The sequence below is a fragment of the Enhydra lutris genome, unplaced genomic scaffold (assembly GCF_002288905.1).
Source record: "Enhydra lutris kenyoni isolate GAN:26980312 unplaced genomic scaffold, ASM228890v2 scaffoldscaffold13, whole genome shotgun sequence".
In the NCBI taxonomy this organism is placed as follows: domain Eukaryota; kingdom Metazoa; phylum Chordata; class Mammalia; order Carnivora; family Mustelidae; genus Enhydra; species Enhydra lutris.
This window is the reverse complement of record NW_019154097.1, coordinates 54,910,963-54,928,891: the sequence shown is the minus strand read 5'-3', so window position 1 is coordinate 54,928,891 and position 17,929 is coordinate 54,910,963. Positions and strand designations below refer to the sequence as shown.

The 17,929-nt window shown below is 62.5% G+C and overlaps 1 protein-coding gene across 3 annotated transcripts in view; it reads left to right on the top strand.

Moving 5' to 3' along the window:
* Positions 1–15,505, top strand: part of LOC111145879 (extracellular leucine rich repeat and fibronectin type III domain containing 1) — a 67,367-nt gene extending 51,862 nt beyond the window's left edge. For all 3 annotated transcript variants that reach the window (XM_022501164.1, XM_022501166.1, XM_022501165.1), the window contains one exon: positions 12,357–15,505. In XM_022501164.1, coding sequence (XP_022356872.1) covers positions 12,624–15,098 — 2,475 coding nt within the window. In that variant the 5' untranslated portion in view covers positions 12,357–12,623 and the 3' untranslated portion in view covers positions 15,099–15,505. The remainder of the gene's footprint in view (positions 1–12,356) is intronic.
* The last annotated feature ends 2,424 nt before the right edge of the window (positions 15,506–17,929 follow it).

Below are 17,929 nucleotides of genomic sequence, written 5' to 3'. Positions count from 1 at the left end.
GGAAAGGGGCCACCCAACCCTCCAGCTGCCCAGGCCTGCCTGCACCCCCTGGACTTTGCATCAGCTCTTCTTCAGCCCTGTCCCCACATCCTGGCGGCAGCCAGAGCCTCACACGGCCCCGTTGGGTGTGGCATGGTGCACGAACACACATGTCTTGCACAGGCCCCTTGGTGAACCTGTGGGCTCCGTGTACTGTTCCCACTTCCCAGAGGAGACAAGATGCAGCTGAGAAAGTCTAAGGGGTCTGGGGGCAGATGGTTTGCATCCCATGAGCCTCCGCTTCCGGGGACACCTGCCACACTGGGTCCTGGCCGTTCCCAGACGTGGCTGCGTTTACCTGTGAGCAGGGGCCCATGGCCCCATTTGTCAGGGAGGTAAACTGAGCCTCGGAAGTGAAGGCATCTGCACAAACCCGCTGGCCTGGAGAGCACCAGGGCCTGAGTCACACACGGGTCAGAAACCCCGTCGTCCAGGCTGCCACCCAGGGGAGTGGGCATGGACGGGCCTTCCTTGACCCACACACTGCAGAAGCCGCCCCCCCCCCCGGACTGTGAGGGTGAGGAGCTCCCTGTGATGGGTTGGGGGGGGGGGCTCTCCCGCTCCCTGTTGCTGTCCTGCTCGCGCTCCCCTGACGCTCAGCATTGTGTCACTGTCTGCTGCCATGTAACCACGCCAAAGCTCGTGGCTTTTGGTGGCGGCGGCTCTGTCCACGTGTCAGTGGCCGAGGGCCATGCCTGGGACAGATAGGGCTCAATTCTGGCAGCGCTGGTGGCCAGTGTGGCCAGGACCACCAGATTCAAGGGATGCAGAGACAGACATCCCGTGCAGGGGTAGGTCAGGGTCCCAGCGTGGCAGGCGGACAGGGAGATGGTACCATCTTTCAGGGGTGTCCTTCCTGCCAAGCCCCTCACTTCTGTGGGTTTTCTCCTCAGAGTGGACTTTCTGAGAGGGTCCAGGCCTTCCCTTATTTTGTGTTTCCCGTGCCCCTGATGCCCAACGTGATGTCCATCCGTCTGCACGTGGGTGACAAGGAACACAGACCAGGAGGCCCTGCAGGGTCCTCTCGGTGGGTGGTGTCACAGTCCTGACCTCCCTCAGGCTGGTGTCCACTTTCCCAGCACATTTCCCTGCCGTGTACCGGCCTGGAGCCAACCCCGAATCATGAAAATCTGGAACGTACAAACAACGAACTCAGAGTGACAGTCACTTGACGGAGTGGTCCGTGGTGTTTGCCCACATGGCTTTGGGAACACGTTCGCCATGGAGGGGCCCCGAGCTCAGAGACCCGGAGTCTCACTGGAGCGGGCAGCTGCCATCTGCAGGAAGTCACCCCGGTGAGAGAGGGTGAAACAGCCCCAAACCCCAGACTGTGAACACCTACAGAAACGAGACCTCACCCAGATCTTGCCCCTGGGGATGGGATCAGAAATCCTCGGTGAGATACACACAGATCCCGTTTCCCAGAATGTTAGGTCATGCACTGTGATTAGGTAGGATCTATCAGAAGAATTCAGAGATGGCTTAATAGTGGGGAAACCTGTTAATATAATACATAACAACCTCAACAGGTTGGCTGCGGGACCCTGTTGAGAAATGACAAGAAGCATCTGACAGAATCTAGCTCTGGTTTCCGATCTTAAAGGAAATGCTAAAAATGGAACCGGGGATGGTTTCTCATCCCGGTAAAGAAACTGTGTCCCAACTTCACAGCCAGGACCGTGCTAAATGATGAGATTTTTCAAATTCCTGGGAGTTCAAAAACTTTTATTTAAAAAAAAAAAAAACAAAAACACCACCAACAGAGCCCTTTATCATTGTCCAGAAATCCTGGACATAGCAATAAGACATGAAACAGAATTAAATGTGCTGTCTCTGGGAAAGGATTGTAATCATTTGCTGGCAGCCTGATTGGAGGCCTGAGGAAACCAAGAAGCCACTGAAGTGGTCACTGGAGAACTTGGTGGAAGTAGTGAGCTGGATATTGAACAGACATACACAAGTCAGTAATTCTCATCTGTATCCGTGACAGCTGGTCGGAAAACATAATGAGATCAGCGGTCCCCGCTCACAGTGACAACAACACAAACACCCCGTGGGATTCCCAGGAATGCAGTTATGAGAAAAATCTGAGATCATCTTGCGGAACTCTGCGGAGTCTTCCTGGGAGACCAGAGAGAAAGCGGGTGTCATGGGACAGGCTGTGCCAAAATATTACAATCCCGAAGGTTCTTCCAAAGTTAATTTGTAGGCTCCGTGGGGTCCCACCCGCATCTTGGCTGCGTGTTTGGAAGAGCTGTGCCCAATCACCTGGGAGAGGGGCGCTGAGCCAAGGTTCTAGAAACGGAGAAGCATGAAAGGGTGTCTATCGTCCTCTGTGGGCAAGCTCATTACAGAGTTTATGTCCCAGGGACATAAACAGGGCCGTTTAGGTGTCACGAGAGGGGCAAGGGGCCACCGATACAATGGCGCGGTCCCCAGCAGAGGTGTCTATACCAATGCAACCGTGAGCCACCTGGCGGGTGTGTAACTGCGGTGGGGGGTGGGGGTTCACACATAGTGCCACCGAACAGCCGGTGCGTGGAGACCGTCTGGGGAGAATCACGACATGGAGCTACCCTCCCTTACAGGTGATGGGCTGAGCACCTCCACAGGCTCAGTCCCCGTCCACTCCCTACCCTGTGCCTGGAAGGGACGGGGAAGAGCCAGCCATCCGTGCCTGCAGCCCCCAGTCTGGCTGACAGGGTGGGACGCACGGGGGCACAGCTGGGCCACTTCGTGCTTATGAGGAGAGACCCCAGCCCCTCTCGGGATTCCAAGCAGAGACCACAATGGTGGCAAGGGGATGTGTCCCAGGCTTGGAAACAGCAGCTTAGAGAAAATGCAAGAGAAGCAGGTTGACCATCGCCTTACAGGGCAAGGTGGGGGCAGAGAGAGGTAGGCAGGTGGGGACATGGGCTCTCTTGAGGGCACTGGGGAGCCATGCGGGGTTACAGGGGGAGGGCAGGCTCGACCCGACTCACCCTGTGGGGCATCACAGATCAGCCGAGGGAACAGATGATTCACTATATGGTGTTGGACGTTTCGTTGCCTGTTGGTGCAGGGTTGGGGGGATCGATTTTACTCCTTCACCCCAGTGAAATGCCTTCTAGGTGGGACCCTAGAGATGTGAGCAGACAGAGGTGATGTCTGCTCTTAGGATGGCTCGGGGCTCCCCAGGCTGCCAGGCAGCAGACCCCATGCATGTGTGTGTGTGTCTGGATTCAGTGACAAATTAAGAACGAGAGTCTGGGCCCAGGCCTGCCCATGGTTTCCCCTCCAGAAGCCTCTTTTCCTGGGACATGAGCCTGAAGTCCCTGGGGCACAGGGGCTGCAGGGAAAGGGGGTCGTGTTCTCAGAGCTCCCGGGGAGCCTGGGAAGGATCCTTGCCCCTGGGAGCTGCAGCAGCCTCCTGACAGGTGTCCACGAGGGGCTCTCGAGGGAGGGGATGGCTTCTGGAGGGAGAGGGCCTGTGGGGGCTGGTGGTCCTGGCTGTGGCCGCGGGGGCGCTGGGCAGGCTGTTTGGTCGGAAGCCCCGTGTTGATCTGGTCAACGTGGGGAGAGAGCCCCATTTCCAATGCAGAGACCCCCTACTTGCCAAGGGACCGTACTGGCTGTTCTTCCCCAATCTTGGACTCTCCCCAGGACCCCTCACCAGAGTGATGATGCCATCCCAGCATGGCCGGTGACCCCGACACATAGCCGGGGGCCCGGTTAGCCCAGGGACAGCGTGTGTCTCGGCTCCATCCCTGGCCCGGGTGGTGTCACCGATGCTGCCTTAGACGGGACTTTGCTTCGGACCTGGTTTCCCCCTTCTTGTGATGTTTGAGGAGCTGACTGCTCTCTTACAACCTCTGCTTGAAATCCATGCCCCAGATCTTTAGTGCAACTCGTAGTGGCCGGAAACTGTGCTCGGAGAAAATCGTCACAGCAGCTCACTCGAGACAGGACCTGATGGGTGAGTGGGGTGGGCAGCGGTCCCCGCGTCTGGGTGCGTGGCCCCGGCTGGTGGAGCGTGGGTACGGGGGGCAGTGTCCCCCGAGGCCCTCCCAGCAGTCTGCATTGCCCTCCGCCGGAGCTGCGAACAGGGACGGAATCCCCGTGCCCAGAAAAGGGCTCCCAGAGCTCAGGGTTCCTGGGGGTTTAGGTTTGACTGGGAAGAGCAGAACCAGCGCATCTCCAAGTGCGGTCTCAGGCTGGCCGTCCCTCAAAACAACTGGAGAGATTCAGGTCAGACTAAAGATAGAACTTCCTGGCTGCCCGGGTTAGGAGGGTGTGATGGGGAAGAGTGCCAGGTGTCCCTTGGACACCCAGACCCTTGCCTGGAGTCTGCAACATGCTTCCTGATGGGGGGGGGGTAGGGTCGGTGTTCCTGGAGAGGGTCACGTGTCCCCGTCCGGCCTCCCTGGAGGCCAGCCAGCCACCCTCTCCCAGTCCCTGCCAGTGCCTGAGCAGGAAACCATCGCAAAGTGATTTCTCCCTCCAACAGTGCCATACATCATGTGTTTTTAATTTAAAAAGATGCCCAGTGGAAGCATAAAAGACCATTAAATGTTTGGATCCCTAATTAACTCAGAGCAGCCGGGAGCTGCGGTGCCTGGCGGGACGGGGACGCGGCGAGCCCGGCGTCATGGGGGGCCGGACTCCAGCCCCAAGCCCTGCCTGGGGCCCTTCCTGCTGTGTCTGCCCCTCCAGGAACCCTGGCCCAGCACCACCCTGGGCCGCAGCTTGGGTTCCAGCTGCAGGGTTTCCCCTGGAAACTCTGGGGTAGGGCTGGAATTACCAAGCAAAGTGGTGGACTCTGATGCCATGTTCCCTTGCCCTTGCTTGGGGGGAAAGCCTGGGCTTGCTGGCTTTCCCTCCTCTCTGTCTTCCTGGGGGTGCTCCCCCATAGGAGACACTGGCTGCACGTGGGGGCCTATAGGAAACCAGAGACCACTGCTGTTTGCATGCTCACTGCCCATCCTGGACTCTGGCCAGGCAGGCTGAGGCTCAGGGCTCCCGGGGACGCCCAAGGTCACTGGGTGGGTGAGGTGTGTCCTCCATGTTCTCCCTGGGCCCCAACTCATCACCTTTCCCAGCTCCCTCTGCATGCACCTTGTGGGGTGGAGGACAAGGGACATTCTCTCCACCGTGGGCCTCCCAGCAGACAAGGGCAGGGCCAGCTGAGGTCGGGGGCTTGCCAGGCCGACCCTGTGGCCAAGTCCTGAGGTTGGAGCCCGGCTGAGTCAGCACTGCGGGACGGCCGGCTGCAGGAGCCTGGGCCAGCCTCCGTGGGTGACTATGGAGCAGGAGCGGGGAGGGCAGGCTCAAGGTGGGTAATGAGGCTGGGGACAGTGCTCGCTCGGCCCCAGTGCTGGGGGCACCGGGCTGGGTAGCTCCTGAAATCAAAAAACCCCCAAGGCCTGTCCTGCTGGCCTGCTCAGTCCACCCACACGGCCTGGAACAGTGAATTCCCTCCCCTGCCCGCCTGAGGCCAAGGGGCTGCCCTAGGAGGAAATGAATACTTATAGAGCGCGTGTACATGCAGGAAGGTATGGAGGGTAAGGTCGTGTTACCCTCGCCGTGAGGCTGTGGGGGATAAGCCCCGGCGATCTCCATCTGCCAGAGGAGGAAACAGGCCCAGAGAAGGCCAGTGACTTGCCCAAGGTCACACAGCCAGAGTGTGGAGGAGCCAACATCCGTGGCCCGGCCTGGGGGCCCGGAGCCCCCTTCAACCCCCACCACTACCACCCCCCCCACCGGGCTCTGCTGGCCCGAGGCCCTGGCATCTGCCCCACAATGGCACTTCCCGCTGTGCCCGTCGCGGCCCCTGGGCCTCTGCGGCAGAGCCCGGCTGCAGTGGCAAACGTTAGCAGTAAACATGATCTATCGGCCAAACATTGGAGTGGTAAAAAGTTATCGATCTCTAACTTCCCGCCCGCCTCCCCGTGTGCCTGGCGCTCAGCCCATTTCCCTCTGGATGTGAGAGTGGGGCCTTGTGCAGAATCCCTGGGGCCAGCACTGGCCCCCAGTCTGGGCGCTGAGAAGGAGCAGAGCAATGGTATTTTTAGGCAGGTGATTATGCAAATCTTGCCGTGACAAGTTTAAAAGCCTGGAACCACCATATTTCTTTATTTCATCAGCGGCAACATGTCGGCAGGGTTGACGTGAGGGAACAGAAGTGGGACCAGCCTCCTGAGCACCGTCGTCCCCCCAGGCAGCGGGTGGAGGGGGCGGGTGGAGTGTGTGCAAGCGCCACGTGGGGGGTTAGGAGCCACCACGTGGGACTTGGGGCACCTCCACTCGGAGGTACCTAGCCCAACCGTTTCTTTAATGTTACAGGTGGGGAAACTGAGGCTGGGAGCAACCCAGGCTGGGGCAGGTCCCTGTCCTCCCCCACTGTCGCCAATTTTCCCCACAACCCCAGGATTGAGAGGGAGGAGGGGTCCCCCCCCCCCCAGCCCAGTGCCACCATCGTGCCTCGGGCTCTCGGGAGCAGGGAGTCTGGGCTCCTCTTCTGCCACCACGCCCTTCCACGCTGGTTCCGGGACCCATTCTTGGGCACCCTGCACGGGGGCTGTGCTCTGATCGCATGTGCCTTTTGCCTCCTCCTCCTCCTCACCTGGGATGCCCGGTAACCCCTTTTTACCTAATAAACTCCTACTCACCTACTAGAACCCCTCACATGGCATCTCCTAGTGGAGGCCTTCCCTGATTGCCTACAGTTTTCCAGCATCTTCCTGGCACTGAGCAGGCCTCCCTCTCGTTCCCTGCTGTTCCCTCAGGGACCTGTTCCTAAATATCCACTGCCTGGTGCGTGTCCCTGCTGTGGACGAGGATGTGAACGCCAGGGCCCTCCTGGCAGGGGCTGGACCGGACGTGGGTGTGTGTGCGCGTGACCGTCCCATGCTCATGTCTAAGTATTTTCTGCAGTCAGGCTGGGGCCCCACTGTGAGTGGAAGGAAGACTCGTCCCTCCCCCCCCAACCCCAACCCCCGGCGCCATCCAGATGTGATGCTTCTTTAGGAAAGTCCAACTTCTTTCTGAGGGTCCTCTCCATGCTCGTGCTCTCCCCCCTCCCCTTCCAATGGCCAGATGCTGCATCACCCCCCAGGACAGGCCCCTGCCCTTAGCCCGCCAGCTCCCCTCCCTGTTGAATACACCTGCTGGGGGCTTACACTGCCCGTGGCTCCCAGACAGGGCTCTGCACCAGGCGTCCACCGCAGGGTCCCCCAGAGCGCCCCTCTAACAACAGCCGAGCACATTTACAGGGAATCCACCCTCCCCCTCTGCATTCTTGAGCCCCCAGCTCTGCATGCCCAGGGGCTGGGGAACGCTGGTTACCCCTGCCATCTGCATTCCCTCCCCACTAGGCCCGTCCCTGGGTGGCCCCGTGAGCACCTCCCACTCCCTACAGGGCTGGGTGGGGCCAGACACCCCCTGGGCAGCCAGGGGCTCCATCTGCCCCCTTTCCTGGGCACCAGGGGGACCCTCCACAAGGAGCTGTTGGGTCAGTGGCTGAGTAGCTTGGGTGGCCTGAGTCCTGCCTGAGTGGCTGAGGCTCCCTGGCTGGTCCTTTCTCCTGGGTCACAGAGGGCACTGTGGCTGTCCCCTGTCCCTGTGGAGGGCAGTGATGAGGCTTAATGAGGTGATGGCTCTGGGACTTGTCCCGATGGTCATGGTGATGACGGCTGGGAGGGGAGCCCCTTTCCAGGCCCTACTGTCTCTCCTGTCCCTCCCCACTGGTAACTGATGACCTCAGGACAGTCTGCTTCAGTGACCACTGTCAGATTCCCCCCCAGGCACATGTGAACATGTGTGTGCAGACAGGCGTGGGCCCGCGGATACAGTTTGGCACACAGGTCTCTATCCACATGTGCAGACACAGAAGGCTGGCTGTCGTGTGTACGTGATCGCCAACTGTGCAGGACACCACCTGGGGCTGGGGGCCTCTGGTCTCTGCTGGGACACGAGGGGGCCCCAGGCTCTACGCCCACTGACTGAGGACAGAAGCGAAGTGAGCAGGGACTGGCCCCGAAGCCATTCTGGTCAGGGCCAGAACTCATGCCCCGTCCCTCTGGGACATTCCAGGCTGCACCTGGCCCGTCTGTCCTTCCAAGGTGTGGGGTCTCTGTCACAGGGCCTTGCAGGGACCAGCGTGAGGCATCGTGAAGGGAGGGGGCAGGTGTCCAGCAAGATTCCTGGGGCTGAGGGGACGTGCTCAGAGGTCTCTCTCCATCGGGGGAGGTGCGCACGGAGAAACTCTGCGGGGGGCAGTGGGGTGTTTTTGCCAAGTGAGGACGTGAGACCGACATGCGTTTCTCATCCCGCTGGATGTGTCGGAATCCGCAGGTCAGAGGCGGTTCGGGCTGATGTGGCCCACAGTGACGTGGGGTGGTCTGGATCCCTGCAGAGCAGGGTGGGGGGGGGCATCTCCCTCCCACGGGCTCCGGGGAAGGCGGCATGTTTGGCTCCCATTTCACAGATGAGAAAACAGAGCTGACGGCTGGTGCCTGACCCCATGCAACTCCTGCCTGTCAGCTGACAATCTGGGCTGGAGGCGTCCCAGCCAGTGGGACGTGGGGTCTGGGCACTGGGGCTTGTGACCCCGGGGGGCGGGGAGGGAACCAGCAGTGACTCCAAGTAAATAAGCAAGTACTGGGCAGGGGCTTGGAAGGGGTGCTATTCCAATGGGGGAGCTGTCGGCTCTAGGATCCGAAGCTCTTGCTTTGCGGGGAGGGACCAGGCCCTGCAGCCAGAAGGACGGGGGTCGTGCACACGGGGTGGTGGGGGAGGTGGCGGATGGATGGGGCCCCAGCAGGCGAGGCCTGGTAGGTCCCGGTGGAGCCTGGGTTTTCCTCTGCTCCCTCCTGGAAGAACGATGTCATCCCGGGTTGTGGGCGGGGATGGCAGAGTGGCAGGATCCCATGACCGCGCTCCAAGGTCCCCCCGGTTCCCGTGGCTGCGGTTGGGAGGGTGGATTGTGGGCAGCAGGAGACGAGGTGGGAGCCCAGCCAGAGGGGGCGGTGGCTTGGACCAGCGTGACCTTGGCAGCAGGGGCCAGGAGACGACCCCAGAGACCCAGGGAGGTGGGGGGGATGCTTTTGCTTCTGGGCTGCATGTGGGAAGAGAGGGGAGAGCGTGCTTGAGGATGGCGCACTGGTGTGGGGTTTGAGGAATGGGGGGTGGGGCACGAGCTCACAGGGGGAGCTGTCCGTGAGCCTGAGGGGCGCTGAGACCCCCTCGAGGAAGTGAGCAGAGGAAGCAACGACTGAGGCAGGAGTGTGGCCTCGGGGGCTGTGGAGGGGACCGGACGGGAGGGGCGGCTGCTCCGAGACCTGGAGCAGAAGGCACTCCAGGAAGGGGCTGCTGTGGGGCTGGGGGACACGGAAACAGTATGCCCCCAGGGCTGGCAAGATGGGTCGCTGGTGACCACTCGGGATGGACACTGCCTGGATGGGCTGGAGGGTGTTCTGGTCAAGGTGCTTCTGTGGAATGTTGTAGAACTACGCTGTCCAGGACTACAGTACAGGTCGAGCGGCCAGCGGCGGCATGGGGCACCACGAGTTGGTAGGGATGGTGCGGAGGGAGAGGTGCTGGCAGAGGGACCCCGGCCTGCAGGGGTGTGGGCGGCAGGGGCAGGTGGGGGCTGCTGTGACACAGGCCTGTGCCTCCCACACATATGGGTACGTCTGTTTCATGCGTGACCAGCCAGGCATGGAGGACGTGTGTGTGTGTGTGAGAGAGAGAGAGACGGGGGCGGGGCTGGCGCTGGGGCCTGTTACCGACGATGGGCGGTGAGCCAGTGAGTCCAGGAGGAGGGGGCAGGCCAAGGGACAGCACAACACCTGAGCAGAGCCCTCCCAGCCGATCAGGCCATTTCCCTGGGCATCAGTTTCCGCTCAGGAAGCCCAATCCCTGCAGCCGAGGGCCTCCTGGAGGGACGAGGTGCCTGCAGGTGTGGACACCCAGCCCTAACAGGAGGAGGACGGGGCCACTCACACTGGGACCACAGACAGGTCTCCATTTCCCATCTGCACAGTGAGCTGTGGAAGGAGAATCCTGGCGTCCCTCTGAGGCCAGGTCTTGGGGGCTATAAGAGGGGCAGAGGGGACCAGCCAGCAGGGTCACACCCAGACTCCTAGCATGTCCCTCCCCCGAGGCCGCCCATCCGCACATAGCCCAGGCTCTGGGGGCAGGCATGGCACACAAAGGTGAGAGCAGGACACCTGCCAGGCCAGAGGGAGCGCCCGAGGCGGGGATGTGCCCTGTCCTCAGGGCAGGGGGGCCAGCCCTGCCTCCCTCGTCACACGGCTGGCCTGGTGGAGGCAGCTCCGGGGAAGGGGCAGTTCACAGGGGAGACGAGATGGGTCCTCAGAACCATGTGCCCGTCCCAAGATGCTGTGTTCCTGGACGTGCGCCCTGGGGAGGGTGGGGCTGGGGGGGGGGCCTCACAGCGACCACGTGGGCAGGCTTCCATGGAGCCGTGTTCTCCCGAAGGCACCCCTGTCTGCGTGCACGGGTGCTAACATGGGTCCCAACATGTGTGTTGGTACAGCCTCACCCTCACAGATGCAGACCCCAGCTCCTACATGTGGGAGCCTGCCTGCGGGGTGAGCCCCCCTCCCCCCACCACCTCCCTCACCGCACACAGACCCACGTGTGCATGCTGCTCCCCAGAGCCACCAAGGGGCCCAGCGGCCCTGGCAGGGGGTGGGGGGGGGGAGCAGGGAGAGGCCGGTATCCTGGGGGCCGTCCCTCCTCCACCAGAGTCTGCCTGTGATAAGGCTTCTTCAGGCCCCTGTAATCCTCCTTAGCTTGACTTTGGGTTATTTTGAGCAAGAGATTAAAGGTGATTACAATCAGCATTGCTGAGACGCCACACTTCCTGGACAGGCTCTACACACCCACTTTCAGCAATGGGAGCCGGCCTGACCCTGTTGCCCCCACCTGCCTTACCCACACCTCGGGGCCCCTGGTAGAGGGGCAGGTACTGGAGATGCCCTCCATCCTCCCCAGGGACACCATGCAGGGACCCCAGCGTCCCACCGGCCAGGGGAGGCCCCGTGCTTTGCAAGAAGTCACACAGCCACAGGCTGGCCGGGAGGACCTCGCCCCGGGTCCCTCTCCGTCCCATCTGGCCCCCATCTACCAGTCACTCTCCTCCCCAGGAGCCAGATCAAAACAGTGCTCTATGAAGTTTCCGAAGGGGAAGAAAATCCATTTCACATCATTATATTTTGTTCCCTAATTTAAGCTGCCTCAGTGCAAACTAGTTGCAAACGTCAATATCTGTGAAATATACTCAGCTGGCCGCTGGCCAGGCCACAGAGCAGTGACAGAGGCCGGCTATAAATCCAGATGTTAACGAGGAAAGGCACGCCTGCTCGTCTGTCCCGCAGGAGACCTGGGGTGGGGGGCAGAGGGCGGGTCCCGCAGACCAGAGGTCCTCCCGTTGGCGGGAGCTGCTGTGTCCAGCCCCATCTCCCTGTGCACGGGCTCCCCAGCCTGACCCAGGAGGGAAGGTCCCATCCTGGGCCTGTGCAGGGGCCGGTGGCCATCCCCTCACGCTGTGTCTCAGGAGCTGGCAGAGCTGGGAGGGATCGGGCCTTTCCTAGGCCCCGGGTGGGGGTGTGGGTGGGCATGGGGGCTTCTTGGCAGAGTCATTCCTCCCTTCCCAGCCTTTGTACCGGGATCCACCCACGAGGGGGTGGTGGCAGCCTCCTTTCCCCTGAGACCGTCCAGCAGTCTAATTTGGGGAAACTTAGGGTCAGAGGAGTGTGATGTGCCTCGACCCAGTGCGGGAGGGCTCAGGCCCCGAACCTGGCCGTCCCTGGGGCCGGCTGCCTCCCTGTGCCTCCCTGGAGGGGAGCCGGAGGCGCCCTGAGGCCCTGAAGGGATTTGTGTGCTGGGGCTGAGGACCCTTGGGCCAGGGCTCCAAGCACCCTCTGCAGGCGTCTGTGAGTCTGGCCGGGCCCTCCCGGGAGAGGATGTCCCGGATTCCCAACTGTCCCGCGAGTGGCCCTGCCTGTGCCAGACCCATAGTCCTTGAATCTCCGGGGCCCGGCCCAGCAGGTGGGGTTTTGTCGCCTCTGGGAGGAAATGGGGCTGGGGGCCGGGGAGGGCTTGGGATGGGGGCTTCCCTTCACTCCCCTCCCTCGAGGCACAACCTGTCCTGCGCCCTTCTGGTACCCGACATTGTCCTGTAGGACTATGGGCTCCCCCAACATGCCTTCCGGTTTGACCAGGCAGCCCGACAGGGCCTTGCTCCTCCGCGGTGGGGCCTGCCGGAACCCCAGCCCCTCCTGACGGCTCTCCCCTCTTCTGTCTTGCCACAGGACCGTGGAGCTGGAGGTGCAGGGCGGAGCTGTCCAGACACCCGGGCCGATGGGGGAGGCGACCACGGCCTCGGCAGGACATAGGCGCATGACCGGGGGCCTGCGGCACTGAGGGTGGCAGCCGGCTCCCAGTGCCCACACGACGCCAGCATGCGGCCCGGGACAGGACACCCCTGAGCGCGAGCGCCGGCCCCTTTGGTTCCTCCGGGGTCTCCCGGCCGGTCCCCCTGGGCAGGTGGCACGGGCTGTCCCACGGAGGCCGTCCCCATGGCCGGGTGCCTCTGGAGCGCGCTATGGGCGTGCGTGGCGGCCGCCATCCTGCTGCACGCGGGCGGCCTGGCCCGCGGAGACTGCTGGCTGATCGAGGGCGACAAGGGCTTCGTGTGGCTGGCCATCTGCAGCCAGAACCAGCCACCCTACGAGGCCATCCCGCAGCAGATCAACAGCACCATCGTGGACCTGCGGCTGAATGAGAACCGGATCCGCAGCGTGCACTATGCCTCGCTCAGCCGCTTTGGCAACCTCACGTACCTCAACCTCACCAAGAACGAGATCGGCTACATCGAGGACGGCGCCTTCTCGGGCCAGTTCAACCTGCAGGTGCTGCAGCTGGGCTACAATCGGCTGCGGAACCTGACGGAGGGCGTGCTGCGCGGGCTGGCCAAGCTCGAGTACCTGTACCTGCAGGCCAATCTCATTGAGGTGGTCACGCCCGGCGCCTTCTGGGAGTGCCCCAACGTCGTCAACGTCGACCTGTCCATGAACCGTATCCAGCGGCTGCACGGCACCACCTTCGCCGGCCTGGCCCGGCTGTCCGTGTGCGAGCTCTACAGCAACCCCTTCTACTGCTCCTGTGAGCTCCTGGGCTTCCTGCGCTGGCTGGCCGCCTTCGCCAACGCCACGCACGCCCATGACCGTGTGCAGTGTGAGTCGCCGCCGCTCTACGCCGGCTACTTCCTGCTGGGCCAGGGCCGCCACGGCCAGCGCAGCATCCTCACCAAGCTGCAGTCCGTGTGCACCGACGGCGCCTACGTGGCTGAGCCGCCCCCTGTGCCGGGACGCCTGCCCCCAGGCCGTGCGCCCCCACCGCCCCCGCCCCCGCCGCCCCCCGAGCCCAGCGAGCCCCCCTGCGCCGATGAGGACTGCTTCTCTGGTGATGGCACCACACCGCTGGTGGCGCTGCCCACGCTGGCCCCCCAGGCTGAGGCGCGGCCCCTCCTCAAGGTCAAGCAGCTGACCCAGAACTCGGCCACCATCACGGTGCAGCTGCCCAGCCCGTTCACGCGCATGTACACGCTGGAGCATTTCAACAACAGCCGCTCGTCCACCGTGTCCCGGCTGACCAAGCCGCAGGAGGAGATCCGCCTGACCAACCTGTACACGCTCACCAACTACACCTACTGTGTGGTGTCCACCAGCTCCGGCCTGCACCACAACCACACCTGCCTCACCATCGGCCTGCCCAAGCCGCCCGGCCCGCCCGGTCCCGTGCCCAGCCCGTCCACAGCCACGCACTACATCATGACCATCCTGGGCTGCCTGTTCGGCATGGTGCTGGTGCTGGGCGCCGTCTACTACTGCCTGCGCCGGCGGAGACGCCAGGAGGAAAAGCACAAGAAGGCGGCCGCGGCCGGCAGCCTCAAGAAGACCATCATCGAGCTCAAGTACGGGCCTGAGCTGGAGGCCCCCGGCCTGGCCCCGCTGTCCCAGGGCCCACTGCTGGGCCCCGAGGCCACGACCCGCATCCCGTACCTGGCGGCCGGCGAGATGGAGCCGTACAAGCTGGCAGAGAGCGGCGAGACGCCCAAGGCCAGCAAGGGCAGCTACATGGAGGTGCGCACGGGCGAGCCCGCGGAGCGCAGGGACTGCGAGCTGGGCCGGCCCGGCCCCGACAGCCAGAGCTCGGTGGCCGAGATCTCCACCATCGCCAAGGAGGTGGACAAGGTCAACCAAATCATCAACAACTGCATCGACGCGCTCAAGTCTGAGGCCACCTCCTTCCAGGGCGGCAAGGCCGGCGCCGGGGCCGTGTCCGCGGCTGAGCCGCAGCTGGTGCTGCTGTCGGAGCCGCTGGCCGGCAAGCACGGCTTCCTGGCGCCCGTCTACAAGGACACCTTTGGCCACGGCCTGCAGCGGCACCACAGCGTGGAGGCGGCCACCGGCCCGCCACGCGCCAGCTCTTCGTCCAGCGGCTCCGCACGCAGCCCGCGAGCCTTCCACGCCGAGGCCGCCAGTGTCCATAAGGCCGCAGCCGCTGAGGCCAAGTACATTGAGAAGAGCTCCCCCGCCACCGACGCCATCCTCACTGTGACGCCCGCAGCCGCCGTGCTGCGGGCCGAGGCCGAGAAAGGCCGCCACTACGGCGAGCACCGGCACTCGTACCCCGGCTCCCACCCGGCCGAGCCCCCCCCACCCCCCGCACCCCCACCCCATGAGAGCCTGGGTGGCCGCAAGGCATCCATCCTGGAGCCGCTGACCCGGCCGCGGCCCCGCGAGCTGGCCTACTCGCCACTGTCCCCGCAGTACCACAACCTGAGCTACTCCTCCAGCCCCGAGTATGCCTGCAGGGCCTCCCAGAGCATCTGGGAGCGTCTCAGACTGAGCCGCCGGCGCCACAAGGACCACGAGGAGTTCATGGCGGCCGGCCACGCCCTGCGCAAGAAGGTTCAGTTCGCCAAAGACGAGGACCTGCACGACATCCTGGACTACTGGAAGGGCGTGTCGGCCCAGCACAAGTCCTGAGCCCACGGCCCGCGCCCGCCCCGCACCTTCCCCAGGACTCGTGACGCCCACGGGACCAAAAAGGACACAAGACCCACTGCAGCTATCGTAACCCAGAGACTCCCACGCAACGCGCCACACACGTACACACGCGTAGACACGCACACATGCACACAGACATGCTCACACAGGGAGACACGCGCATGCGTGCGCACAGACACGCTCACACAGATGCGCACGTGTGTACACAGATGTGCACACAGACACGCTCACACACAGAGACACACGTGCACACAGACACGCACACAGCCAGTGTGGAAGCCTGGGGCCCACAGAGAGCGCAGGGAGGGGGCGCTGCCAGTCCCAACAGAGAATGAGCCGTGGCTTCCACACACCCGCGCGCACACACACACACACACACACAAGGGACTTGAGAAAACTGTGTCTGGGGATGGGGGTGGGGGAGGGGACTTTTTTCATTCTCTTTCCTCTTGGATTCTTCTCTGCCTTCTTGATCTTACTCTCTGTCTTTATTTTCTTCCTTTTTTAAACAAAAAATAATAAAAGTAAAGTTCTCTTAAAGACATAAAACACTAGACACAGAGTGGCCACCCGGCTCCTCCCACAACTGCCTTGCCTAGGTTTGCTGTGGATCCCTGTGGATCCCCTCCCCGGTCCATTTCTTTGCTGCCAACTCCAGAGGCCACCAAAGAGGGACAGAGCAAGCGAGGCAGCCGGGTGGCCTCCAGGACCTGCCCGGAGCCCTGTGGGGCACGAGGGGCACTGGGGAGGGCTGTGCCTGGGGTGTGGCTGGAAGGAGCGTGGGCTGGGCGTATGTGCTCTGTCCTCGTCCCCACTGTACGCTGTCGTCCTCCCATTGTACAGAAAAATATTTCTATATTTGCAATGTTTGCTGTAAAACGAGAAAGAGACTATGTCTACTAAAAAAAAAAAAAATCTGCAAAGGGAAAAACCCAAATGCTTGTACTGGGTTTTTACTCTGGGGATTTAGGGAATGATTTGGGTTTATGTGCTGTTTAGTGGGGGTTTTATTGATTTTGGCCTTGGGCTGGGGCTCTGGGGTTACAAGCAGGGTCACTACTAAGCCCTCCTCCCAGGAGAATAGGAGTGATCCCTGGAGACCCAGAGCGGGGGACACACGAGAGCCCACGCCAGGTTGGAGAGGGGGCAGAGGCAGTGTGGACAGGGCAGGAAGGAGCTAGGGCCATGTGTCTGTGATGCGTGGGCGTGAGTGGGTGGCCAGAGGTGATGGGTGGCTGACGCGATTTTGCGGTTGAGTGGGGGTGAGCTGGAGAGGACTGGCAGGTGAGTCAGAGTCGGGGGTGGGCCAGCCTAAGCCCCGTGGCTGGACCCATGGACAGCTCGCTGCACGGGCACCTCGCCCTCCCCGATGTGGCCCCAGATCTGGAGTTAGTAAGCAGTTGGGAATGTATGAACCACTCCAGACTGTCCAAACTCCAAAGCAAAGCCCCCGTCCATGGCCAGTGCCAGTGGTCTTTGCTACGGAGGCCACAGTCTCCCTCATGCCTGGCCCCAGTCCTGGGTCCAGCAGAGCCACCTTCCCCCAGGGAGTGGGTGGCCAGGGCCCTGCAGGGACTCCCTCCCTACTTCTGCTGGCCCTGAGGCTGGCCCACTGGCCTCACCTCATCTCCCCAGCGCTGCTGGCCTGGCCACCCCAGGCCCTCCCTGTCCCTTCCTAAGGCCTCACCCTCTCTGCCAAGGGCAAAGCCAGACTCAACCCAGGAAGACCCAATTGGGCATTGGCAGGAGAAGGTGCCGGATCCCAGAGGCAATAGGGATCCTGGGAGACGTTGGGGCAGGGAGCAGAGGGATGCAAGTGGGTTTTCAGGATCTGGCAGGTGAGTAGGAAAGGATTCAGGACTGGAAACAGCTCGAATAGCAGCCTCTGCTTGTATACCTCCAGGGACAGGGAGCTCACCCCTATGTCAGCTCTTCCAGCTTTAGGTCCCTCCCTGGGACCGAGGGGAAACCAGTGGCTTCCCACAGGGCCCAGCTCCCACCCCACCCTCGGCCCTAGTGGCCACGCAGCACTGTGGACAGGCCCAGTCCGCCCCCCACCTGCTCCTGACCTCTACGTCAGCCGACCCCGTTGAGGGCCTGTGTATGAGGCTTGTGTGGAACATGTGACCCTGACTGGTCCCCATGACCGGAGCCCCTCCAGAACGGCTCATCTCCGAGGTCTAGGTATGCCCCCTGCTCCCTGCTTGTCCCGACAGACCCAGGCTTCCCCAGCCCCGGGCGGCTCCTTAGTCTCCGCCATGGGGCCCTGGGAGGACAGTGCAGGGAGCCTGGTGATGGGCAAGGGGGCCCAGGGCAGCAGGGGCAGGAATGGGGTGGGGGAGACCCAGAGAGAGGGCTGCCTGGCCCAAGGTCACAGAGTGACACGGGACAGTCCTGGCCAGGGGACAGAAGTGGGGCCAGGCCTCTAAGCCAGCTGCTCGCTGTCACCGAAGAGATAAAACTGGCTATTTATAGGGGCTTGGAGAACAACGGGCACAGAAGAGAGGTGCGTGCCCTGGGCAGGCAGGGCGGCTGGCCAGACAGACCAGGTGTGTAAGAGGGACACGTCACCACCAGGAGCACTACCACGGGGCAGGGGCCTTGGGGGAGGGACATGCAGAAAGGGGGAGGCAGGCGTGGTGTCTGGAGCAGCCCAGAAGCACGGACCCTACCGGGAACAGCCAGGGCCCTAGAGAGGCAGCTGGATGCCCAATGCCAGGCCCATTCCGAGACACAGATGTGTATGTCACCGTGCCCTTATTTGAAAGAGGTAGTGACATCAACAAGAGGCAACAGCATGGGATGGGAGA